This window comes from Giraffa tippelskirchi, chromosome X (genome assembly GCF_054371585.1).
Source record: "Giraffa tippelskirchi isolate mGirTip1 chromosome X, T2T-mGirTip1v1.2.pri, whole genome shotgun sequence".
Lineage (NCBI taxonomy): Eukaryota > Metazoa > Chordata > Mammalia > Artiodactyla > Giraffidae > Giraffa > Giraffa tippelskirchi.
This window is the reverse complement of record NC_137289.1, coordinates 115,172,846-115,199,451: the sequence shown is the minus strand read 5'-3', so window position 1 is coordinate 115,199,451 and position 26,606 is coordinate 115,172,846. Positions and strand designations below refer to the sequence as shown.

Below are 26,606 nucleotides of genomic sequence, written 5' to 3'. Positions count from 1 at the left end.
CGTGTCCGACTCTTAATTTTTTGAGACATTTACAATGGCTATTTTGAATTAGTTTTCTGTTAAATATGATAGCTGATCACTATATCAAGCAGCTTTTCTTGCATATCTCTTTTATTGTTTCTTTGCTTGTTTCATAATTGTTATGTTGGAAACTGGACATTTTTGAAAATACATTGAATTCCAGTCTCATCTCCCACTTGATTGTTAATGTTGTTTGCTTGTTTAATTTTTTACTACCTGGGTGGCTTATTTTAGAGATGTTTACTCCCCCTTCCCCTCAAAAAATACCCCACATACATAGTGTGAAACTTCTAATATTGCTTCCAGGGGATACAGTTTTGAATATGCCCACAATCACTCTTGGATAATGGTGGTTTTGGTATAGCTTTCTTTGACTGTGTCTTTCTGTGTCCACACTTATCTATTAAATTTCCCTGATTTGAATTCTGTGGAAGGCATAAATTGCTCCACAGACTAATTCAATCAAAGCCAGCTCCTCTGAAATAATAGTCCCTTAGGTCAGTGTTTGAGATTTATTCTGTCCCCACAAGGGCTCCTCTCGGTTGTCTCTTTCCCGTTTTCTCCAACAAACTAGCAGGGTTCCTCCTAATTGCCTTTCATCACAACTGCACTAGTTTTAGGAGAAGGCAATGGCACCCCACTCCAGTACTCTTGCCTGGAAAACCCCATGGATGGAGTAGCCTGGTAGGCTGCAGTCCATGGGGTCGCGAAGAGTCGGACACGACTGAGCGACTTCCCTTTCACTTTTCACTTTCATGCACTGGAGAAGGAAATGGCAACCCACTCCAGTGTTCTTGCCTGGAGAATCCCAGGGACGGCGGAGCCTGGTGGGCTGCCATCTATGGGGTCGCACAGAGTCGATCACGACTGAAGCGACTTAGCGGCAGCAGCACTAGTTTTAAGAGCACCCTTGGGTTTATCTTCACTTGTTTTCAAAAATGAAATCAGGTCCTTTGTGAAGAGATTAAGAGCTATATGTCTTAAGGTCAGCTTTTCCCTCTAGGTAAAATTTCTAAGCCATGACTGTGTTGGTAGAAAGGGGGACAATGGTAAACTTTTCTTGAAGTAACACCCCCATATTAGGACCTGAATGCTAGGTAGGGTGGGGGAAAGTAGTTTCAGGTCTTCCTGGTTTGCTTCTCCCAGCATAGAATCACCACTTTGTAAGCTAGGGAAATGGTGATTTCACACCCATGCAGAGCTTGTGGTCCATGATTGGGTACTGGGCGGAAGAAGGGAGCCCCTCATCTCCTCTCAGCTGCATTTGCCTGAACATAGCCTCAGCAACATGTGCTTGGGGCAGGATGAGAAATGTTGATGTCATACATCTCTTAGAAAGATGGTTCTCCACCTGGGAGCTAGGAAACTAATGTGTCCTCTATTCCTAGCTGTACTAGTCTGGAGTAGTTTCTTTCTTAATTGGGTGGGGAAGAAGGAAGGAGTGAGTAGTCTTGGTTCAAATGCCACAGACTACATCTTCTCTTTTTTATTGATTGATTTATTATTTTGGGCTGTGCTGGATGTTTGTTGCTTTGTTGTGTGGGCTTTCTCTAGTTGCAATGAGTGGGGGCTGCTCTCTTGTTGTGGTGTGTGGCCTTCTTATTGCAGTGACTTCTGTTGTTGCAGAGCATGGGCTCTAGGGCATGTCAGCTTCAGTAGTTGTGAGGCATGGGCTTAGTTGCCCAGCGGCATGTGGAATCTTCCTGGACGAGGGATTGAACTTGTGTCCCCTGCATTAGCAGGTAGATTCTTTACCACTGAACCACTGGACTTCTTTACCATGTAGGGAAGCCCTACGTCTTTTCTTACTGAATTTAGTAATTACTATTGAATAGTTTGTTGCTTTTTTTTTTAATTGGCTGTATGCCTTTAAGATCTTTTCCAGAGAGTTTAAATAGTTGGTTTTTATATTTGAACTCATTTTGCTGGAAAGTGATCCATGGAGCTCTCATGCTGTCATGCTGAGAGCAGTGTTTGATCTAAGTTCTCTTTGTTTGTTATTAGTATAGCCTCTCCAGTTCTCTTTTTGTTACTGTTTACATGGGATTTTATTATTCTTCTTTTGTTCCCAATCTGGTTGTGACTTTGAACCAATGTTTGTCTTTTTTGTAGTCTATTTTTTTCCATTTTGTCCATCTCTGCCTTTTGATTAGATTGTTAATCCCATTACACTTAATGTAATCTCTGATACAGTACAGTTTAGTGTGCCTTTAAAAATTTCATTTTCTTTACTATATGTTTTCTAAAAGTTTTCTCCATAGTCATCCTGAAGATTATAATTAGCATCTTAATTTAAATAGTCTAGTTCATATTGATACCAACTTAATTTTACATAGAAATTTTGCTTCAGTGTATCTCCTTTTCCTAGCCTCTTGTTAGTGCTATTATTGTTATACTCATTGCATCTTTATAAGTTATGAGCCCATAAAACAGTTTTATATTTATTGTCTGACACTGTTTTATTTTAAATCAGAAAGGAAAACAAAAAGGGTACATTGCAAATAAAGTACATTTATAATTTGTTTTATAGAGTCGCCTGTGTGGTTAACTTTATGTATGCTTTTTATTTCATCATGTGGTTTACAGTTCATTTCTAGTGTCCTTTTATTTTAGCCTAAGGGGATTCTGGTAGTATTTTTTGTAGGATAGGTCTGTTAGCAATGAATTCTTTCATTTTTTTTATTTGGTAATATTTTAATTTCTCCTTAATTTCTGAAGGATAGTTTTGCTGTATATAGTATACCTTATTGATAATCGTTCAGCATGCTGTATACATCATCCCATTGCACTTTGTTCTTTAGGTTTTAAATGGCAATTTAATTCTTAATCTTATTGAGGAGCAACATAGGTGTTGAGTCAGTTATTTTCTGCTTCTTACTGTGTCTTGGCCTCTCAATGACTTGACTCTTATTGTCTAGTTATGGGTCACCTTGAATTGATCCTGCACAGAATATTTTGTACTTCTTAGATGTGTAAATAAATATTTTTATCAAATTTTGAAAATCTTCATCATTTATTTCTTCACATTTTCTGTCTGCCTCTTTTTTTTTTCCTTGTCTTCTGGGATTCTGATTAGGCTTAAGTTTGGCTGTCTGATGCTGTCCCATGGTTCTCTGAGGCTCTGTTAATTTTTCTTCATTCTTTTTTCTTTCCGTTGTTTAAAAGTAATCATTTTACTTGACCTATCTTCAAGTGTACTGGTTCTTTTGTCACCTCAAACCTGCAGTTGAGTCCCTTTACTGCTCTTTTACTTCAGGTATTGTACTTTCTAAGTCCAGAATTTATAATTAGTTATTTTGTATAATTTCTATGTACTGATATTCTTTACTTGGTGAGACATAATTGTCTCTGTCACTAGAGAAGAGAATGACAAAACAACAAACAGTGGAGAATTCTTAAAGAGATGGAAATACCAGACCACCTTACCTGCCTCCTGAGAAATACATATGCAGGTCAAGAAGCAACAGTTAGAACTGGACATGGAACAATGGACTGGTTCCAAATTGGGAAAGGAGTACGTCAAAGCTATATAGTGTCACCTTGTTTATTTTACTTATATACCAGTCTAGATGAATCAGCTTCAATCAAGATTGCTGAGAGTAACAACAACTTCAGATACGCAGGTGTTACCTCTCTGATGGCAAAAAGTGAAGTGGAACTAAAGATCCTCTTGACGAGGGTGAAAACGGAAAGTCAAAAAGATGGCTTAAAACTCAACATTACAAAAACTAAGATCATGGCATCCAGTCCCAGAAGTTCATGGCAAATAGATGGGGGGAAACTGAAAACAGTGACAGACTTTTTTCTTGGGCTCCAAAATCACTGTAGAGAGTGACTGCAGCCACCAAAATTAAAAGATGCTTGCTCCTTAGACGAAACAAAACTAGACAGCATAGTAAAAAGCAGAGACATCACTTTGCCGACAAAGATCTGAATAGTCAAAGCTACAGTTTTTCCAGTAGTCATGTATAGATGTGAGAGTTGGACCATAAAGAAGGCTGAGCGCCAAAGGATTGATGCTTTTGAATTGTGGTGCCGGAGAAGACTCTTGAGAGTCCCTTGGACAGCAAGGAGATCAAACCAGTGCATCCTAAATGAAATCAACCCTGAATATTCATTGAAAGGACTGATGCTGAAGCTGAAGCTCCAATAGTTTGGCCACCTGATGCAAAGAAGTGACTCATTGGAAAAGACCCTGATGCTGGGAAAGATTAAAGATGGGAGGAGAAGGGGACGACAGAGGATGAGATGGCATCACCAACTCAGTGGATTTGATTTTGAGCAAACTCCCAAAGACAGTAAAGGACAGGGAAGCCTGACATGTTGCAGCCCATGGAGTTGCAAAGAGTTGGACATGACTTAGTGACTGAACAACAGGTATCTCTGTAAGTGGGATTGAAGGTCCTTGACATGTTTTGGGACTCTACTGAGCTATTGCAATTTCTCCTATGGGCCTCTTGTCTCCGGATCTTCCTTTTATGTTTTCTCAGGCTCTTATTTGATCCAAGTGCTGTGGCAGCCCCAGGCATAATTGTTACTGATTGTTTTCAACAAACATCCTAGGGATAGTTGTTTTCCTTCAAGTCAGTTGCTTAGATTAAAGCAACACTGTGCATACTGAGTTCTTCTAGGGAGCTTTGAGACAGGGTCCACAGTAACAATGATCAGGGATGGGACTTATTTTTGAAGAGCGCCAACCTCAGTCTATTCCTTCCTGTGGCAGCAAGCCTGAGCATTTTTTACAGCTACCTTGGTTGCAAGGCAGTTTGTTTTCAAGGCTACTGCAGAGCTATGGAGAGGAGGAGGGGAGTTACAAGATAAACATTACAAGGCTGCAAACTCTACTGTTCTTACCAGGGTTTGGAAGCTTTTTTGTTGCTGTTGTTTTGTCTTCATTACTGCATGTGTGTGCTCTCTACTTGCAGCAAGTGGAGGTTACTCTCTAGTTGCAGTGCACAGGCTGCTCATTGTGGTGGCTTCTCTTGTTGAGGAGCACAGGCTCTAGGCACAAAGGCTTCAGTAGTTGAAGCATGTAGGCTCAGTAGTTATGGCTCTCAGGCTTAGTTGTTCTCTGGCATGTGGGATCTTTGAGGACCAGGGATTTGCATTAGCAGGTGGATTCTTAAGCACTAGACCACCAGGGAAGTCCCTGGAAACTTTTCTTCTGTAAACACCATTCAGACTGTTGCAAGCTTTTCTTTAGTTAGCTGCAATTCTGAGAAAGTTAATTTGGACAAATTTTTCCAGTGTTTATATTGGTTGTATATAGGTGTGAAAATGGTTATTCTAAACCATTCCCTGCTTTTGTTTTCCTAGTGGCCTGGTTTTATTATTTAAAATATGTTTTTTGTTTTAGATTGGACTTGTGCTTCTCACAATGTGATCTCTGAGTCAGCAAAATCACCATCACCTGGGAGCTTATTAGAAAACCAGAATTTCAGGCCCACTCTAATGCAGTTGAATCAGAATCTGCATTAAACATCTCCAGAGTATTATTTGTACATTAATGTTACAGTAGTGTTGATATAATTCAAGAGTGATCAGAGTTTAAGCCATAGACAGGCTACTTAAAAAAACATCTGGAGAGTTCAATGTAGCCCATGCCAGACTTACTAACTCAGAATTCATACAAATAGAAGCTTGGGAATCTGCATTTTGAACAAGCACCCCAGATAATAATAATGCACATTGAAATGTTAGGACCACTGATTTAGAAACTGCAGTAATCAAACAGGATCTTTTTCTGTGTTAATGGCAGTTTATATTTCATTTTTAAAGTTAATGTATCTATTTTGAGGAAAGTATGTTCATTGTGATTAAGCAGGGACTTTTTAAAGAGAAGCATACAGAATGCTATTTTATCTCAAAGTGGTGCATGTATAGTATGTGAAAAATCTAATATTTATTATGTTGGTTTAGTCTTTTTATTTGTGTGTCAAATACTGTTATGCTTTTGATTGTTTTTTTAGCAAGAACAAATTATTACCAAAATAAATTGCCCAATGATTCACCATGGATTTATAGAAATATAAAGAAATGTTATAAATGTTTTCTGCCTCATAATTTTATGAAATTTAAATGAGAATTTAGTGCATGACTTTAAATATAAATTGCTCTCTGGAGAGGATTTATTCATACATTTGCTTAACTGTAAATTTATATAAGCAGTTCTTCCAGTTGGATACATAACTTTCATCATTCATACTTTACATTTTTTACAGTTAATTTTGTCGTATTTAAAACTTCTTAGTATTTAATTTTATAAAATCCTTTACACCCCTTATATGAAGGCATCAGAAATAACAAGTTAAACCAAAAAGACAAAAACTGATACCCACATTCAAACATTAAGATACATAAATGTATTGCATTTTAGTTTGTGTATGCATGTTCATGAATGTGTGTGTATTTTTAGACTAAAATATTTGATTGATTTTATTGCTAACCTGTTTTCCACTATCAAGCTAGTATTGTGAGATCTTGATAACTGTTACATAATAAAAAAGATTTGTGTTAACAAATTAAGTTTAGATAAATCTGTTCTTAACAATATTATACAGATTCAGTTCAACTCTACAAGAGGAATTAGGCATTCCTGACATGACTTCATGAAATCTTTACCCTGCCACTAGGGTATCATTTCCACACTATCCTCCACTACATTGTGGGCAACCTAAGGCTTCAGTCAGTTCAGTCACTCAGTCGTGTCTGACACTTTGAGACCCCACAGACTGCAGCACGACAGGTCTCCCTGTCCATCATCAGCTCCCAGAGCCTACTCAAACTCTTGTCCATTGCATTCGTGATGCCATCCAACCATTTCATCCTCTGTCATCCCCTTCTCCTCCCGCCTTCAATCTTTCCCAGCATCAGGGTCTTTTCAGTTGAGTCAGTTCTTCACATCGGGTGGCCAAAGTATTGGAGTTTCAGCTTCAACATCAGTCCTTCCAATGAATATTTAGGACTGATTTCCTTTAGGATGGATTGGTTGGATCTCCTTGCAGTCCAAGGGACACTCAAGAGTCTTCTTCAACACCAGAGTTTGAAAGCATCGATTCTCTGGCGCTCAGCTTTCTTTGTAGTCCAACTCCCACATCCATACATGACTACTGGAAAAGCCATAGCCTTGACTAAACGGACCTTTGTTGGCAAAGTAATGTCTCTGCTTTTTAATATGCTGTCTAGGTTGGTCATAGCTTTTCTTCCAAGGAGCAAGCGTCTTTTAATTTCATGGCTGCAGTCACCATCTGCAGTGATTCTGGAGCCCCCCAAAATAAAGTCTCTCACTGTTTCCATTGTTTCCCCATCTATTTAACCTAAGGCTTGGAAGATAGTATATTCATGTTTGTACTTTCCAGTACCTAGTCCTACACCTAACATGTAATGGGGTCTCCATTACTGTTTCTTGAAGGAATGACCTTTTTTATATAGGAAGGACTGAATTTCTGTTTGATTCCAGATGATGGCATAATTGTCAATGCATTGATTTTACTAGGTACCCAAATTTCATGTCCACTCCTGAGAGAAATATTTCTCTTTTCTAGACATAAGATTTTTGTTTTTGGTTTTTAGTCGCTAAGTTGTGTTCAACTGTTTTGTGACCACAGACTGTAGCCCACCAGCCTCCTCTGTCCAAGGGATTTCCCAAGCCAAAATACCAGAGTGGGTGCCATTCCCTACTTCAGGGCATCTTCCTGACCCTGGGATCAAACCCGCATCTCCTGCATTGGCAGGCAGATTCTTTACCACTGAGCCACCTGGGAAGTCCAGATTAGAAATTATTAAATGTGTATAACTCTGACAGTGTATTAAGGTCAATGTATAATTTCCTTTTTCTTTTTGGAATATAATTTGGTTGGTCATTTTTGCTCTAAATTTTCTTGTTATGAGAATTCAGTGTTGACTTTACATATAAAAATATCATTTTTAACCAATTTCCATTCAGCATCGTTTATTTCTAACATGTTTTGAGTTACTGAATGAGAGCACATGAACTGTAATTTATTCTGATTCTAATTATATTTTATGATTGATGGAAATGATTTAAAGGAAGAATGTTTTGTGTTCATCTGAGCTTTGTTACAGTAGAATTAAAAATAATCCTTTTTTCATGTATTTTAGTGTCATTCTGGTGGAATCCTCAACATTTATCTCTTTGCCATCCCAATTAACTGAAGTTGAAGAATCTGTTGACTTCTTGAAGAAACATGGGTAAATTTCTGTATATGCTCTTGATTATCTCAGGAAAAAATTTGAGAAATTAGCATTCAAGTAAATTTGTTACATAATTACACAGTAGTTTTCATTTATTTGAAATATTTATATTATATATATTAATTATTCACACTGTTATTCTCTTTATGTATTATTAGGTTTATGGACATGAAAGTTGAATACATATGCACTTTATTAAATATGATGGATTCCCATTATTCATGGTACTTATGGTATATAAAATTGCCACAAACAGTTAGCGAATATTGCACCATTCCTCTGAGGAGAAATATATATAACTATATATATTGTAATTATAAATCCTAAAAACAACCCAAGCTGGTAGATTCTACTTTCTTTATTTTACACGGGGAAAATAAAGTTCAGAAGTGTTAAATGACTTGCCTGAGGCAGGCCCACTGACAGGTGCCAGAGAGGGTTTTAAACCCTGTCCTCCCACCTCAGAGCTAGAGCAGCTTGCACTTCTGTACTTCTGTACTGCCCCCCCACCATCTCCATCCTCTGCTCATCTAAGCTGGAGAGCAGAAACAAAAAAGCCCAGTGTCACTTTGTCTGACCTCAGCTGGGAACTTGTGTGATCAGCTACTGGAATTTTCCACCACTCTGCACATGCCCACGAACAGTTGGAAAAGTACCAGGAGTATTGACTTTGGGGTTCCAAATCAGTTTTAGTGAGAAGGTGAATTTGCAAATTTGGGTTTGGTGGATTGTGAAGATTGACTGTATTTAAGCTGATCTGATTCATGTTATAAAGTCTGCATTTAGTTTAGAAAGGAACTTTGACTTCTCAGTAGAGAAGCAGACATTTTTTAAAGTTAGATTGCCTTATATGTCTCATCGGCTTTAAACTATAGAATAACTATTTAAAGTGAAGTAGAATAAAACAATGTTATAAAGGTTGAAGAAAACCAGGCAGAAAAAAAAAATGCAGGCTTCTATTACAGAAGTGCATGTACGTTGACCTTTACTATGGTGTAGTTAGTTTATTTTATACCATTGTCTCTGTGTAGTGCTTGGCAGCATCAATGTCATCCTTTTAGATGCAAAAACATTCTCAGTGGCAAGGATTTGGCAATGTTGATATCATAGGAATTCCAGTGTTAAAGTCATCAGAACCATTAAACTGATTGTGCAGATCTTACTAAGATTAAAATGAATAGTTTGTTTCCCAAAGTGAATTGTATTACAGCCAATCGTTTTAGAAGATCATAAGCATTGCATTTATTATAAGATATTTGATTTTTTTCCATTGGTTTATTTTCTGTGAGAAAAATTAATAAGGAGAAACATTTTTGTTTGACTGAATTTGTTTTGTTGGATGCTAATTTCATACTTAACTAAGGCATTCAAAGTCTTCCTTTCTCATTTTGCTTTGTTGTTGTTTTAGTTGCTCTGTTGTATACAACTCTTTGTGACCCCATGTACTATAGCCTGCCAGACTTCTCTGTCTATGGGATTACCCAGGCAAGAACATTGGAATGGGTTGTCATTTTCTTCTCCAAGGGACATTTTGCTTTAGTGAACAATAAAATATAAATTAATGCATTGATCTCTAAGGCAGCATTATAAATATCATAGGAGTAAAGTATTGTAGGCATTTATGTTAATTTCTTTGTAGTATGAAATGCTACTTTAAAATGCTTAAAAAATTTCAGTAAACAGTTCTCCTCCTGAAATTTTTTTCAATCCCTTGTTTCTTGATCAAGAAGTTGCTTTGTGGTCACAGATTTTGCCTGAATGGCTTTGAAACAATTTCTTCACATTAATTGTGAATAATTTCAGTTCAGTTCATTTCAGTCGCTCAGTCATGTCCAACTCTTTGCGACCCCATGGACTGCAGCATGCCAGGCTTCCCTATCCATCACCAGCTCCTGGAGCTTGCTCAAACGCATGTCTGTAGAGTCGATGATGCCATCCAACCATCTTATCCTCTGTCGTCCCCTTCTCCTCCTGCCTTTAATCTTTCCCAGCACCAGGGTCTTTTCAAATGAGTCAGTTCTTTGCATCAGGTGGCCAAAGTATTGAAGCTTCAGCTTCAGCATCTGTCCTTCCAATGAATATTCAGGACTGATTTCCTTTAGGATGGACTGGTTGGATCTCCTTGCAGTCTAAAGGACTCTCAAGAGTCTTCTCCAATGCCACAGTTCGAAAGCATCAATTCTTTGGCACTCAGCTTTCTTTATGGTCCAACTCTCACATCCATACATGACTGCTGGAAAAACCATTGCTTTGACTATATAGACCTTTGTTGGCAAAGTAATGTCTCTCCTTTTTAATATGCTGTCTAGGTTTGTCATAGCTTTTCTTCCAGGGAGCAAGCGTCTTTTAATTTCATAGCTGCAGTCACCATCTGCAGTGATTTTGGAGCCCAAGACACTACAGTCTCTCACTGTTTTCATTGTTTCCCCATCTATTTGCCATGAGGTGATGGGACTGGATGCCATTATCTTTGATTTTTGAAGTATTTATAGTATTCTAATTAAACTAGAGCCAGTTCTCAAAGAAATGCTATAGATACCTGTGAGCAGAAGTAACTCAAAGTTAGATCCTTTTATTTTTTTTAAACATTCAAGTACAATTTAATGCTCACAATATGTCTTTAGAAAAGTTATGAAAAAAAAATTTAAAAATCATGGAAATGTAAGACATAAGATAATTTAAATGGCTACAAACATAAAAACAATCAAAGTAAATAGAAATAAACTTGTGTTATAACACTGTTAGATTGAAATTTTTAAAATCAAGGCAAGTGCTCTTTATATAAAATTAAACCAAATTGATACAGAAAAGTTAAAAAATAAAGGAACAGGAAAATTATAACATGAAAACATTGATATAAAGAGGACTGGTAAAGCATTTTAAAATCAAACAAGACAGAATTCAAAGAAAACAATACTGGAAATTTACAATAATAAAAATTTCCAAGCTTAAGATTAATATGTATCATGGATATTTGTTGTTATGGCTACAACACAAGCATAGCAAAACTTGTGATAGAATTATAAGGGCAATTTGAGAAATTCACTATCAGTAAAGCAAAGCTTAACTTTGCAAAATACCAAGCAGATAAAACATAGTTAGTATATAGAAAATGATTAGCAATCAATATGCTTGATTTATCACTCATTCTCTTAGAACCCTGATGGAAGAACATTTGCAACAATTGAGAGAATACTAAGCCACAAATGAAATCTCAACTATTTTCAACAAGGAATTATTATACAACCTGTAATCACTCACCATAGTATGAAAAAAATGAGAAATTGGCCACTTGAATGATAAAGTCTTTTGAAAGGAATGACATAATTATGAAATCTATATACTTTTTAAAACTTCAGTTTTATTACGAAAAAATTGCAGAAACACACTTTGAAATTTTTGTCAATAACAGTTAAAAATGCATGCAATTTTTTAAAAATTTTGATATACTACATAAAGTTCTCATAATAGGCAAGTATTTAGCAATTATTGTTTAAAGTTTTTCAACTTTAAATGTTTAATAAATCCTCAGAATTCATTTAAATCCTTATAAATATTCAATCTTGTCATGTAAACTTGTCAGTTGTCAACAAATAAATTAATGCAACTTCAGTCTTTCCTCCCTGCATCACATTCCCAGAAAAGTTATAAAAGATACAGTAATAAAATGATACATACCATGCTCTAAAATGAGAACTCTCAGCAGAACAGAAAATGTATGTGAGGAATTAGTAAAATACTTGGAGCATGCGGGGTCACATTGAAGAGAGAATTGCTGCCCAGGTGCATGCAATTAAGTACATCTTTAGAAGATACGAGCAACACCAAAGTTGCTGTACAACTAGAAGTGATAAAATTAGGAAGCTGATCTAAGATGTGGAGGGAGAATGTGGTTTATTGGAAAAATATGAGATGATTTTCTAAGTTGATAATACATATATTCTAGAAAAATCTTAACCAAAGTCATGCTTAGTAATGAAATGTTAGAAGCATATCGTTTAAAGTAAATAAGACAAATTTGGCTGCTCTTTCCCTTAGAATACAGCATTATATTAGAGATGCTAGCCCATGAAATAAGAAAGAGGAGAGAAAATGAAAATGAAAAAGAAGAGATGAAACTATTATTATTTGCAGTGGTATGATTGTCAATTTAGAGACTCAACTGAGAAATTTTAGAATTATAGCAATCTAGAGAGGTAGTTAGACTTAGGATAAACATATTAGAAGCTTCTATAACTTTCAAAACACCATAAGTATATCTAATTTATATATTTAGAAAAGGTAATTTTTCAAAAATCTAACTCTGATAATAATAAAAAGTACATTGTAGCTAGAAATAAACATAACAGATTTATAAGACCAATATAGTTAAAATTATAAACTTATACTGAAAGCATTAGAAAAGTTTTGAATAAATGAAAAACTATGTTTAAAAACAAGAAAATTCAATGCCTCTTAAATGTTTGCATCTCAGTTCTACCTTTGCTAGTCTTTTTTTAGTATTTATTTATTTTTAATTGATTGATGATTGGTTTACAATATTGGTTTGATTTCAACATGAAGTTACCATAGATGTATATATGTCCCCTTCTTCTTGAATCTCCCTCCCACCACCCGCCCATTCCCACCCCTCTAGGTTATTACAGAGCCCCCATTTGAGTTCCCTGAGTCATACAGCAAATTCCCATTGGCTATCTATTTACATATGTTGGTGTATATGCCTCCATGCTACTCTCTCCATTCATCTCACCCTCTCCTTCTTCTCCCCCACCCTTGTCCATAAGACTATTCTCTATGTCTGTGTCTCCATTGCTGCTCTGCAAATAGATCCTTCAGTACCATCCTTCTAGATTTCATGCTGCTGCTGCTAAGTCTCTTTAGTCATGTCTGTGCGACCCCATAGACAGGGGCCCACCAGGCTCCCCCGTCCCTGGGATTCTCCAGGCAAGAACATCAGAACAACAAAACAAAAAGACTAGCAAAGATGGAGGAATCAACTTACCTGATTTCAGACTATACTACAAAGCTACAGTCATCAAGACAGTATGGTACTGGCACAAAAACAGAAGTATAGACCAATGGAACAGGTTAGAAAGCCCAGAGATAAACCCACACACATATGCGCACCTTATCTTTGACAAAGGAGGCAAGAATATACAATGGGAAAAAGACACTCTCTTCGATAAGTGGTGCTGAAAGAACTGGGCAACTACATTCAAAAGAATGAAATTAGAACACTTCCTAACACCATACACAAAGATAAACTCAAAATGGATTAAAGACCTAAATGTAAGACCAGAAACTATAAATCTCTTAGAAGAAAAAATAGATCCTTTTAATGAAGAGCAAAATTGAGTCCACCTTCATAATTTGGAACACAGTTTGGAAATTCTGTATCCAAATTTTGCCATGATTTTTTCATACAATGTTCTGAAATGGTTTTAGTTGGACCTAATATTCCAGAATTATTGAAGCCATAGATTCTCAAGCTTCAGGTAAAGATATCTTTTTTTATGTTATGCTTCTCAAATCAAAAGCAAAATTGAACAAGTATGAAAGCATTTATAATTTAATTTTGAAAAGGAAGGAAACCTTGGAAATACTCATCCAGAACAATTCCAGCTCAGCCTGATGTATCACTTAAGAAGTGTGTATACCACAGTCTCAAAATTTATTGATCATTGTTTCCCATATGGGCTCTTCTATTTGTATTTATAACACTGTACTGTCTTAATTCATCTTTCAAATCTTCCTGTGAGAAAAGAAACATAAAGATGCAGTGACATTGAGCACTGGCTCAGGGAGAGCATAGTCAGGCTTCAGCAGATTAGCTCTCAAAGAAGAAATTAGAGCTGCTAGTTTAAAGGACTGCATATTTACTCCTGTGCATCTCTGTAAAGAACATCTCCCAGACCAAAAGCAAGGGCGAGACTTAGAAAGGCTAAAGCCACACAATTTCTCAAGGAAAAGGGCTGGTCTTTGGTATGTCATTTCAGCACTGATATGGACAACTGAGTTCCTAATTCATACATTGAGTTGTGATCAAATAGTCTCAAGTTCACCAAAGAGGCTACTTTTCTGACAAGTCAGAACAGATTTATTAGAAGCATTGCTGTAGCTCCTTCTGGGGTCCTGATGGCTTGCTCTGTGGCCTGGTCTCTAGGTCTAATCATCCAGTTAGCTTATGGAGATTTTTAAAAACACTTTTTTGTTCTCTTATGTTATATATGTTACATATGTTAAAAGAACAAAAAAAGTATTTAAAAATCTCCATAAGCTAACTGGATTTTTTTCCTTAGAGCTCCTTACAAATATCCTTGTTTTTCCTCTTTTAGTGCACATACTGCACTTCCCCACTAATGTTAAAATTCTACATGAACACATAATTGGCCAATGGCATATGAGGAGAAGTACTGACTGTTTTTTCAAGTGGTAGCTTTAAGACCCAGTGAGTAATTTTTCCTGTCCCCATTCCCTGCTACAATTATTAGAGAGGCACATTTACGAATGGGGGCCTCCTTCACCAAGGAACTCTGAGTGTATCCTCTCCACCTAGAATGGACATGTATTGTGAGCAAGAAGTAAACTATTGTGTTAATCCACTGAGATGTGGGGTTGTTAACTATAGCATGACCTAGCACATACTAATGGATGCTCCTCTTCAGAGTCGCTTCAGTTAATGTCTCCCCACATGATAAATAATCTCTTCTCAAATGAGACATAAAGTACTGAAATTATCTTTCAGGTGGCATTAAAAAAATGATTTCCTATTAAAATTTTTTAAAAAATGTTTCTGTAAACTGCTCTTCTTCAGCAATGGATACATATAAAACAACACATTTGAAACCACATGCATGAGTAAACTATATTCATCACACATTTTGCTTTATGGGAACATGATCCATGAGCATAAGCAAGAGCAGTTAAGAACTTTATATTCTAATTAAATCCCAAGGATTATCAGAAAGAATCAGGACAGGAGACTGATTTTAGCCACACTTTAAAACTGAGTGATAGATCAGCAGCGCTCAGAAAGGAGCACTTTGTAAATAATTTCCTTCAGTGATATGACTTGCTATTTTTTCCAGCAGCATTGAATTATTTATCACTCAATAGATTTTTACTAAGTGGCACCTCAAGCATTTTTCTTAGTACTGGAGAAGTATTGGGTTAAATAAGTCACAGATCTGGCTCTAAAGTTGCCAGCCATCAAGCAGAGAAGAAGAAAAAAATCTACCCAAATGGAGACAGTTGTATAGGGCCGAATGCTTTCAGTAGTATATGTTATACTCAGAAAATAATACACATACAGACACACACACACGTGTGTATGTGTTCTATGAGCTGATTGGCAAGGAATATCACTATGTAGATATTTTTGTGATTTATGTGGAAGAGGAGACACTGTTGGAGAAAAATGAGGTCCTAGTAACTTTTTTTCCATGCATACACCATGTTCTCCTCTATCATGTACAAATTGGGATGTGAAATAAGAGTACAATCTTGATGGCCAGAATCTGGAACAAGGAGAGAACTTTCCTACAAGTATAGAAGGATCATGGGAAGAGGGAATAGCAGAAGCTTTGCGGGGGTAGGGGACCGTCAGGTGAGGGGAAACCACCAGGGAAGCCCAGAATTACAAGGCATATGGTTATAAATATGGACTACAGGGTTGGCATAGGAAAGGGTGAGTTCAAGCTGAAGAGGTGTTGAAGTGTTTACCATTCTACTTTGTACTTATTTCTTATAGAGTTACTTTGCATGGCAGACCGCATACTCTGTGAACTTAGGGGTTTCATCATTCATCCTTGTTCCTAGAAGAGTTAGGCCCAGAATAGCCACCCAAATGAGAATAGGTCCTGGTAGAGATATCTTTCTGAGTCCTGATTCTTGCCCCAAAATCCCCCCCAAAAGCTGGGTTTTGGAGAGCCATGATTTAAAAATATTTCATTCTACTACACTGAATAATTAGTAACAGACTTCGCCAAGTCTGTAAGGAAAGTAGAGTGAATCAAAAGCCAGATGCATATACTAAGAGTAACAACCTGCCATGATCCTCTTGCTCTAGATTAGGGTTTCATATTTAATGTTTTCATGCTCTTTGGCAGTCTGATGAAGCCTACTCTGTTTCAAAAAATAGAGTTTTTACAAACACATAAAATAATAACAAGGATTATAGAATGTCTTAATCTCCTTGGACTACCATAACAATATACCACAGAATGAGTGGCTTAAACAACAGAAATTTATTTCTCACAGTCCTGGAGACTGGAAGGTCCAAGGTGCCAGCAAGTTAAGTTTCACTCTGAGGCCTCTTCTTTTGGCTTATAGGCAGCAGCCATCTATGTGCTCACGTGAACTCTTCTTCGTGCACACATGTAGAGAGAGGGTCAGCTCACTGGTCTCTCTTCTTATAAGGATGCTAATTCTTTCTTATTAGAGCCCCATCCTTATGGCCTCATTTGACCTTAATTTACCTTACGATATGCCCTATCTGGGGCTTCCCTGGTGGCTCAGTGGTTAAGAATCTACCTGCAATGCAGGAGACACAGGAAACATGGGTTTGATCCCTGGATCAGGTCCCCTGGAGGAGGGCATGGCAACCCACTCTACTTTTCGTGCCTGGAGAATCCCATGGACAGAGGAGCCTGGTGGGCTGCAGTCCATAGCGTCGCAAAGAGCTGAACACACCTGAGGTGACTGAGCAGGCACGCACGCCCTATCTCCAAACACAATCATTTTGAGAGTTAAGACTTCAACATAGAATTTAAGGGTGACGCAGTTCAGTCCATAGCACAGAGGAAAGTAATACTCTAGTAGAGTACTGCGTCAAAATATTTAAAACTTATAGTATATTAAAATATATACTTCATTAACACAATGCATAGTAACATCTACTGGTAGAGATAACTACCACACTTTAAAAGTAGCAGTGAAAATAAATAATGGCTAACTATATGTACAAGAAGTAAAATGTGATGTAAACATACTTGTGTACAGCTAATACTACTGTGATTTTATTTCATTTGCTATTAAGTGTCAGTGGACATAATGGTGGAATTTTTTTCCCCATTTAAATTCACAGATCACTCTCTCTTTGTACGACAGGTTAGCACCCCTCATTTTAGAGACTTCTCAGCTGTTCAGGAGCCAAAATTGTACAAAAAGCATCAAACATTCTATTTTTACTGCCCCCCAGATGGCCATGGGACCTGATTTTCATGAACTCACGGACACATGGAGGATGGAATGAATCTAAAAATTGATTCTCTTATATTCCTCCCTGTGATTCGTAAAAACTAGACTTGAACCAGAGAATTTGCTGCTTGATTTGGACGTAGCCCTGAATGCCACCCCAGAAGTATGAAAGCGTATAACAAAGATGTTCCTTCCCTGCTGGAGAAACTTGAGAAGGAAGTCATTCTTGGAGCTGATTTATTCATGCTTTGACTCCCTTGTACCTCAGCTGGTAAACAATCTGCCTGCAATGTGGGACACCTGGGTTCAATCCCTGAGTTGAGAAGATCTTCTGGAGAAGGGAAAGGCTACCCACTCCAGTATTCTGGCCTAGAGAAATCCATGGACTGTATAGTCCATGGGGTCGCAAAGAGTCAGACACAACTTAGTGACTTTCACTGACTAGAAGCAGTTCAATATCATTTTGATTATTTGAGCTTGAAAAGAGCTATATACCACTATTGCAGAGGAAAATGGTGTGCCATCCCTTTCCACCTCATAAGTATTAATAGGTTCCACACCCTGACTTTGACCCATTACTAAATTAGCAGAGAATATTCCATTACTTGATCTATAATGTTTTGTATAATTTTAGCCTCTTTTGTTGCTTTTCTTCCTTAAGACCAAGGCTTTGAGATGCTTCCTCTTCCATAACTGCAAATCGATGAGCATCTAGGAAAATGATAGCATGGATTGAGGTATAGGGATTAACAAAAAGGTAAATGAGTTGTTTCTCTTCTATTTTGGAGCATGAAAGATAGTCGTTCTATAATCAACGTGGGTTTATCACCAAATTTCTATGGTCAAGAACATTCAGTTCAATTCAGTCCCTCAATCGTGTCCGACTCTTTGCGACCCCATGAACTGCAGCAGGCCAGGCGTCCCTGTCCATCACCAACTCCCAGAGTTTACTAAAACTCATGTCCATTGAGTTGGTGATGCCATCCAACCATCTCATCTTCTGTCGTCCCCTTCTCCTCCTGCCCTCAATCTTTCCCAGCATCAGGATCTTTTCAAATGAGTCAGCTCTTCGTATCAGGTGGCCAAAGTATTAGAGTTTCAACTTCAACATCAGTCTTTCCAATGAACACCAGGACTGATCTCCTTTAGGATGGACTGGCTGGATCTCCTTGCAGTCCCAGGGACTCTCAACAGTCTTCTCCAACACCACAGTTCAAAAGCATCAATTCTTCGGTGGTCAGCTTTCTTTATAGTCCAACTCTCACATCCATACATGACCACTGGAAAAACCATAGCCTTGACTACAAAGACCTTTGTTGGCAAAGTAATGTCTCGGCTTTTTAATATGCTATCTAGGTTGGTCATAACTTTCCTTCCAGGGAGTAAGCATCTTTTAATTTCATGGCTGCGGTCACCATCTGCAGTGATTTTGGAGCCCAGAAAAATAAAGTCTGACACTGTTTCCACTGTTTCCCCATCTATTTGCCATGAAGTGATGGGACCGGATGCCATGATCTTAGTTTTCTGAATGTTAAGCTATAAGCCAACTTTTTCACTCTCCTCTTTCACTTTCATCAAGAGGCTCTTTAGTTCTTCTTCACTTTCTGCCATAAGGGTGGTATCATCTGCAGATGTGAAGTTATTGATGTTTCTCCCAGCAATCTTGATTCCACTTGTGCTTCTTCTAGCCCAGTGTTTCTCATGATGTACTCTGCATATAAATTAAATAAGCAGGGTGACAATATACAGCCTTGACGTACTCCTTTTCCTATTTGGAACCAGTCTGTTGTTCCATGTCCAGTTCTAACTGTTGCTTCCTGACCTGCATACAGGTTTCTCAAGAGGCAGGTCAGGTGGTCTGGTATTCCCATCTTTAAGAATTTTCCACAGTTTATTGTGATCCACACAGTCATTGATCAGGTTAAATAGAATTTTCCTTAGCCAGATTATTTTATTAAATTATTTTCTTATGTCTCTGAGTTAATCATGATAATTATCAGCTTTACGAGCAAGTCCATCAAATTCTTAGGTCTGTAAAATGTTTTATCTATTTTTATCCTAAATAATGCAGGTAACTCAGTTTTTCTGGTTTTGAGACTCTTCTTCGTGGATAAGGCAGCTCTTTGATTTGTTCAAAAGGCACTATCATTAGCTGTTCTCCAACAAAATAGGTAAAGAAAAGAAAAAGGAGATGAAGCCCAAATTGCTCCACTTTTGTATTCACTATGGGGAAAAAAAACAAAGACCAAAGCACATGACTGAAGGGCTAGTGATTGCATGTGCTGAACAAAATGAGGTTTGGACATTATCTAAAGATTTTAATCAGACATTCTACCGAGAACTCCATTAGCAAAGAGATGTCATTTAGTGGTACATTAAGAAATAAGCATTTTTTTTTTATTGTTCTTTCCACTCTTTGTATAGTCTCTGTTATAAATGCTGAAATATTTATCTACTATGTCTATCATAGCCTTCGGGTATCTATCAAGTGCTCAAATTACATAAAAGTATTAAATGTTCTTTTTTTTTTTTTTTTTTAAAGAAGCATATTGGTGAAACTGCTAGTCAGAATGCCTGTGAGTAGAACAAAGCACAGAATAATGACTAGATGTGGTAAATAACCTTATTAAGAGTCTGGTGTAAAGAAAAGACAGTGTTTGTAGAAAAGGAATTGATATGGTTGGAAGAACATTCCTTAGAAATAGTATATTTTTACAGCTTCAAATTCATACAAATCAACTGGCAAGGGGGGAAAATACGAGATTTTTATATTCTCAGAAAAAATTCAGGCAAACAATTTCTTAAAGCCCAGATACTAATTGACAGCAAAATAATCATGGATACTAAGAGGAGCAAATTGGAGGAAATTGATGGGTTATGGAAGACATGGAAACTTGCAAGGGAGGCACTTGCTTCAGGCTGTGATTTGCTAATTAATTTGCAGAAATACAACATGAGATTAAACAGCTGTCCAAGTCTCCTCCTACCTGTATGAGAAAGAAGCAAATGTGCTGTTAGCTTAGAGAGGATAATTTTTTCAAGTTCTAGAACCATTTTTGGAGAGACTACCTATGTAGTCCTTATTTGAGACCACCTACTTTGAAGTATCAAGATTTGAGTTTTTATTATTATTATATGTTTACTTCTCTACAGTATTTGTAAGCAAAAAGAAATTGTTTTTACCATTTAAAAAAAAAAACAGTGGTGAGCTACAATATAGTAAAGTAATTAGCCTCCAATTAAAATAAATTAATTAATTAATTTTAAAAAAGCAGTGGTGAAAATATGGATGATTGTTAGTTTCCTTTTCACATTTTTCTTATTTTTCAAATTTCTAAAACTGTATAAACATAAAAGTGATCCATGAAATACATTTGTGGTTCTCACCTATCATGTTGCAGGTGGCCATGATTTTTAAGGAAGTTTAAGATTGAATTAAGATATAGAGTATTTTTTTTTGAGTGTCGTTGATGTTGTTTTCCTATTTCCTTATGACAGTGCTGCTGTGAATAGCAGTGGATGTGATACTGCCGAGGGCCATCCCCAGGACCCAAATGCCTTAAAAACCTGTGAGTGCTACAATTACAAATATTTGTTTTCATGTCTTATTTTTATATACTGAGCATAATATGAAATGAAATATTCGATAAGTAGTGGTCACAACTATAGACAGAGCAGCAAGCCCTGGGGCTTACTGGCCACATGGGAGCCCGAGGTGTTGGTTCTCAGCCTTTTCTGTTCATGACCCTTTGGAAAACTGTTCACATCTTGCTTTTTACTGCTGAGTCTTAGTTTCCTCACCTGTACATTAAATGTATTTCAATAAATGATCTTTATATTTCTTTTGGCTTATTCTGAACTGTTTAAACCTATTGGAGTGACAGGTATCATCATGTTTAAAATGTTAAGGAGATGACAGATTTACTGTGTTTTATGAAATAACTAACTATAAATTTAGAAAATGTGGATAGAATAATGGATAGAAAAATGGATATGGGGCTGTTGTGGTGCTCTCTAGCTACAGAACAAACCACCCCAAATGTAGTAATATTAAACAATAAGAATGCCTTATATTATTATCTCTCACACTTCAGGGGCCACTGGCCTCATCTAGGTGACTCTTGCTCAGGGGTCTCTCAGGCAGTTGCAGTCAGATCAAGAGTGGGACTGTTGTTCTGGACGCTGTTCTGATGTGGCTTCTCTATGTGGCCTAAGTTTCTTCACAGAATGACAGCTTGGTTCTGAAAGCAAGTGAATCAGGAAAGAGAGATGATTAAGAAGAAGTTGTATTACATTTTCTGACCTAGTGTCAGAAGTCACATGGCTTGATTTTGCTGCAATCTAGTATACTCTCCGTTAGGATCAAGTCACTAAGACTGGCCCACTATGTCTCCACATTCAAAGCAATATTGAGGGCTTTGTGGATATGTTTTAAAAACTAACAACAACAACAACAAATAGATATAGATATAAATATATACACATACAGGCCTTTATTTCCAGTTTAAGTTGTTTGTTACACCCTATAATTTGAATCATTACATAGTCCCCCAAAAAAGTTGCAGATTCTGGAATGTCCTCTTTGCTGGTTATGTTTCTGTGTATATCCAGGCCGATTTTAAGCACTAGTCAGGGTCCTTTTGTTTTTTAAGGAATCTTTAATAGAAGGTTATAATTACACATTTTTGTTATGTTAAGCTTGAACTGGGGCCCCCCATACTTACATTAACAAATGTGTCATCTAATTTTGTGTGCTAATGCTTTGAACATTTTAAAAATTCATCCTCAAACTCTAATCACTAATTGAAACAGCTGCTTTATTTGAACAGCACTTGCAAAATAGTAAACAAGCCCTATTTCATGTTTTGGCAGCAACTAAGTCTGGTTTCATCAAAGAGTTCTTCTGCTCTGCACATACTCTTTACCTGGCAGCAAAAGGGACTTCAAGCCTGGAGCTCTTCTTCCTCCCGTTTGGCATGCACACGCGCTACTGTGTCATCATCCTTAGTAACAGAAAGGTGAGAATGGAAATTGGGTGTCTGCTTTCATTAAGGGCTGGCACTTTAATGGGATAGCCAGTATACCTGAGGGCAGCTGAAGACTCTAGGAATGTAGATAACAATGTTAACCCTCTGGTTGCTAAACAAAGAGCTTATTCTCAAGAATAAGCAAAGAGTTACACCAGTTGTCTGTAAATTTTGTAAGGGCTGGATAAGGAAGTCCTATGGGAAGAGAGTGGAGGCACACCTAACCTGCTGGGCCTTCTCTATCAGCTATGTATAGTTATGTAACAAGTGACTAAACACTGCTAGGCTTAAAACAACCTGTGTTTGTTGTATCACATTTTCCAGGGATCAGAGATCCAGATGTAACCTAGATGGGTCTTCTGTTTTAGGTCTGTCAAGTCTTCAATCAAGGGATCAGACAGTGCTGTGTTCTCCTTGAAAGCTTAATTGAGGAAGGAGCTGCTTCTAAGCTCTCTCAAATTTTTGGCAGAGTTAATTTCATGTTTCTAGGAACCATGCATCTTGCTTTTCTAAAGCCAGGGAAGGAGAGAGACAGAGAGAGGGAGAGAAGGGTGGGAGAAAGGAGAGCGAGACAGAAAGAAAGAAGACAGGCTTTAGAGGAAAAGTTTTATGGCATTATCCCCTTCTGGAAAGACACTACCATGCGTTGATCTGAGAAGGGAATTGATAACCCCCAGGAGATAGCCCCAAATGTGGACAGTAAAGAATCTGTCTGTAATGCGGGAGACCTGGGTTCCATCCCTGGATCCAGAAGATCCCCTGGAGATGGGAATGGCAACCCACTCCAGTTCTTGCCTGGAGAATTCCATGGACAGAGGAGTCTGGCAAGCTACAGTCCATGGGCTCGCAAAGAATGGTTTAATTTTATGCTGAAAATTACCATTTAGGAAGAAAAAATGCTATTTAATAGTAATACTAAATTTTGTTTTTCATTTCCTTTAAAGTTTGATTTAACTGAATTCATCTATATAAAAATTTATTAAAAAATAATAACTCTAGTGTGACCGGGAGTTTAATAAAATATTTCACAACCCCTTTTCAATATCAGTGTATAATATAGCCCTAGAAAAATGCTAGGTTTATTTCTAAATAGCCTGGTAAGAGTTTGATTTTATTTTATTTTTTTTTCGACCATACTGTGCAGTTTGCAGGATCTTAGTTCCCTGTTCAGGAATTGAACCTGGGCCTGTTTCCCTGAACTGCTTGGGCGCTCCCATTGTTCTTTGAATTGGACTATTTGAATATTAATATTTACTTCCATAAATTTTATCTAAATTAATCAAAATATAATTACACTGAACTTGACATCTGTTTAAAACAGTCCTTTGATTACATATATTTTGTTCTTTTTTTTTTTTTTTTTTACAGGATACAATACCTTTTTTTTTTTTTATTTTAGTTGGGGGCTAATTACTTTACAGTATTGTAATAGTTTTTGCCATACATATGATTACATATATTTTGTTCTTATCAGAAAGAATATAAAGAAAAACAATAATAATGAAGGTATATTGCTATCAGTTGAGAAATAATACCCCTAATCTAATGTATTGCATTGAATTAGAATTACTTAAGTATAGAAATACATCTATTAATTTACATGTTCAATTTTATTGCTAATTATATTGAAAAATGTAATTACACACTTAAATAGATAATCAAACACCCAAGTCCACCTACTTAGCTCCTTTTCTTATTAAATGTGTGATAACTGCCTTGCCATTAAGAACTACCTGTTGAAAACTATGATGTAATTAGGCCCCAATGTGATAGCTTTGCATGTGTAAAACAGAAATGTTTCTACTAAAACAGAAATGTTTCTACTAAAACTGCTACTGAGGATCAACCATTTGTTTCATTTCGAACTTTCAAATAAAGTGAAATGACTTGTGTAATAGTTGTTTCAACAGAAAAACAGTTTTACAAAACTTCCAACAGTGTTCATAGAAATTCCTCAATTAGGAGAAAACCTACAGAAGCCTAAAAATTCATGCTCTTAAGTGCTAGAAATCCAAAGAGATTTCTCTCATGTGTGGACAGGGACAGACTGAATGAGGAAGCTGGAGCAGAATCATGACCCAGTCCCTGAGGAAATGCACTTTCTGGGAGGAGAGGTAGACAGACCCCCACACAGAGCACACAAACACTGCACAGAATAAAGCCATGTGTTGCTACACCCCTGGCACTCTGTCTTCACAGCGGTGCCTGTGTGAACAGCTGCTGGGTTCCAGCAGTGGAACTGGGTTCCACAGTTGAAAACCACCTAGCATTTCTGGGATCATCCTTATGAAAGAGGCAGGGGAATCAGCCAGGGATCCTTGACATAGTGCCTGGGTTAAAAGTGCATTCCATTTGTAGCTACTTTCTGTGACCTGACCAGCCTTTTTCCACCAACATATGAGCCTTTTTTGTTGAACCACACCAGAATCCTCCTCCCTCTGGGTATTTATCTTCTAGTCCTTCACTGTCCTTTTTCTGTCTATAAAGTTTGGTTAAAACATTCGAAACCAAAATCCTTGCCTTACTGACTTGAGGAAGTAGCAGTCAGCATCCCTGAACAGCTTATGCAATGCAAATTGGTCCTGTCCTGCACCAGGGCCCCCATACCAAAAAGAGCATCAGCCCTGCCACATTAGATCAGAAATTAAGAGGGCAAAGGTGCCTGCTGCCAGGTAGAAGACCCCACAAGGCCTTCTTGTTGATGTGTGGTTTACAGCAATTTAGTCTCAGGCTGTGCCATACCAGTTGTTAAATGTATTGTATGTCACTCTGGCCATCTCCCTTAGATTTGCATAAATAAGTGGAACCCCTCACATGACTTTTTGCACTGTCACTCATTTCATTTTCCCTCAGCCTCTCTGTCTCTGCTAATACAGAAATTAAGCTGGCAGTCTCTATTATGTGCATATAATTATTCCAATCAGTGTACAACTTTTTCAATCATAATTAATGTGCAGACTTAAATAATACTGATAACAATATTGATTTTGCTTATTTTGCCTTTGCTAACAAGGTAAAAACGTTATATTATGCTAAAATCTTTATTTAATTTTACATTTAGGCAAACTAACTTCAGTTTTATGAAAGTTATTCTTATAGCTGGAGGGACTGAGTATAATTTGCTAATGGTTTCTTCTATTTTCCATGATTTTTAACAGCAAGCTACAATTCATTTGCCCTTTGATTTTTCATTTGATTTGTTACAACTGCATTTTTGTTTTTTCTTTTGGTAGCTGCACTCCTCCCCACAGACCAAACCCCTGACTTGTTCCCTGGGAAACAGAGAGAAAGTGAAATCCCAATTGGCCCATAAACACTTTGAAACATTTATTAACCACAGGATTCCTGCTGGCCATATGGGGGCAGGTTAGGTGAACTTTGAAGTCTCCACCAAAGTGGTGAAAGTGAAAGTGAAAGTTGCTCAGTCATGTCTGACTTTTTGCGACCCCATGGACTATACAGTCCATGGAATTCTCTAGGCCAGAATACTGGAGTGGGTAGCCCTTCCCTTCTCCAGAGGATCTTTCCAACCCAGGGATTGAACCCAGATCTCCCTCATTCCAGGTGGATTCTTTACCATCTGAGCCACCAGGGAAGCCCAAGAATACTGGACTGGGTAGCCTATCCCTTCTCCAGGGAATCTTCCCAACCTAGGAATCGAACTGGGTCTCCTGCATTGCAGGCGGATTCTTTACCAACTGAGCTACCAGGGGAGCCCACCAAAGTGGTAAATGTTCACAAAGATAGACAGAGCTTGAGCACCTCCACACTCCAAGACTTCCTCCGACCTCACCTACCCTACTTCCCCTGTTACTGTGAAACCATCAGCATACATTAAGCACTGCAGCCTTTTTAGAAAAAAATATAAGAAGAAAATCTGAAAATGAGAATTTTGTGCCCAATGGTAGTTATTTATTTAGGGGGATCTCCTCTAGGTTCCTTATCAATGATACAACCAGTTATTCTGCAAAGATTCCACATCCCTCTGAGGTACCAAAATGTTAGCTCCAGGGGACTGCACTTCAAATGACATGTAGAATATGAGGAAACAGTGATTTCTGTTTTCCCAAATCCATGTTAATTTTATGGACCTTCTCATCCTTTTTTTTTATTGAGATATAATTGATAGATAACACTATATAATTT

At 37.4% G+C, this 26,606-nt stretch overlaps 1 protein-coding gene across 1 annotated transcript in view; it reads left to right on the top strand.

The window, feature by feature from the left end:
- Window positions 1-26,606, top strand: part of CFAP47 (cilia and flagella associated protein 47) — a 493,129-nt gene that overhangs the window by 250,262 nt on the left and 216,261 nt on the right. Inside the window, exons 40-42 of the mRNA XM_081563532.1 lie at window positions 8,143-8,232; window positions 20,932-21,002; window positions 22,306-22,451. Of these exons, the coding sequence (XP_081419658.1) occupies window positions 8,143-8,232; window positions 20,932-21,002; window positions 22,306-22,451 (307 nt within the window). The remainder of the gene's footprint in view (window positions 1-8,142; window positions 8,233-20,931; window positions 21,003-22,305; window positions 22,452-26,606) is intronic.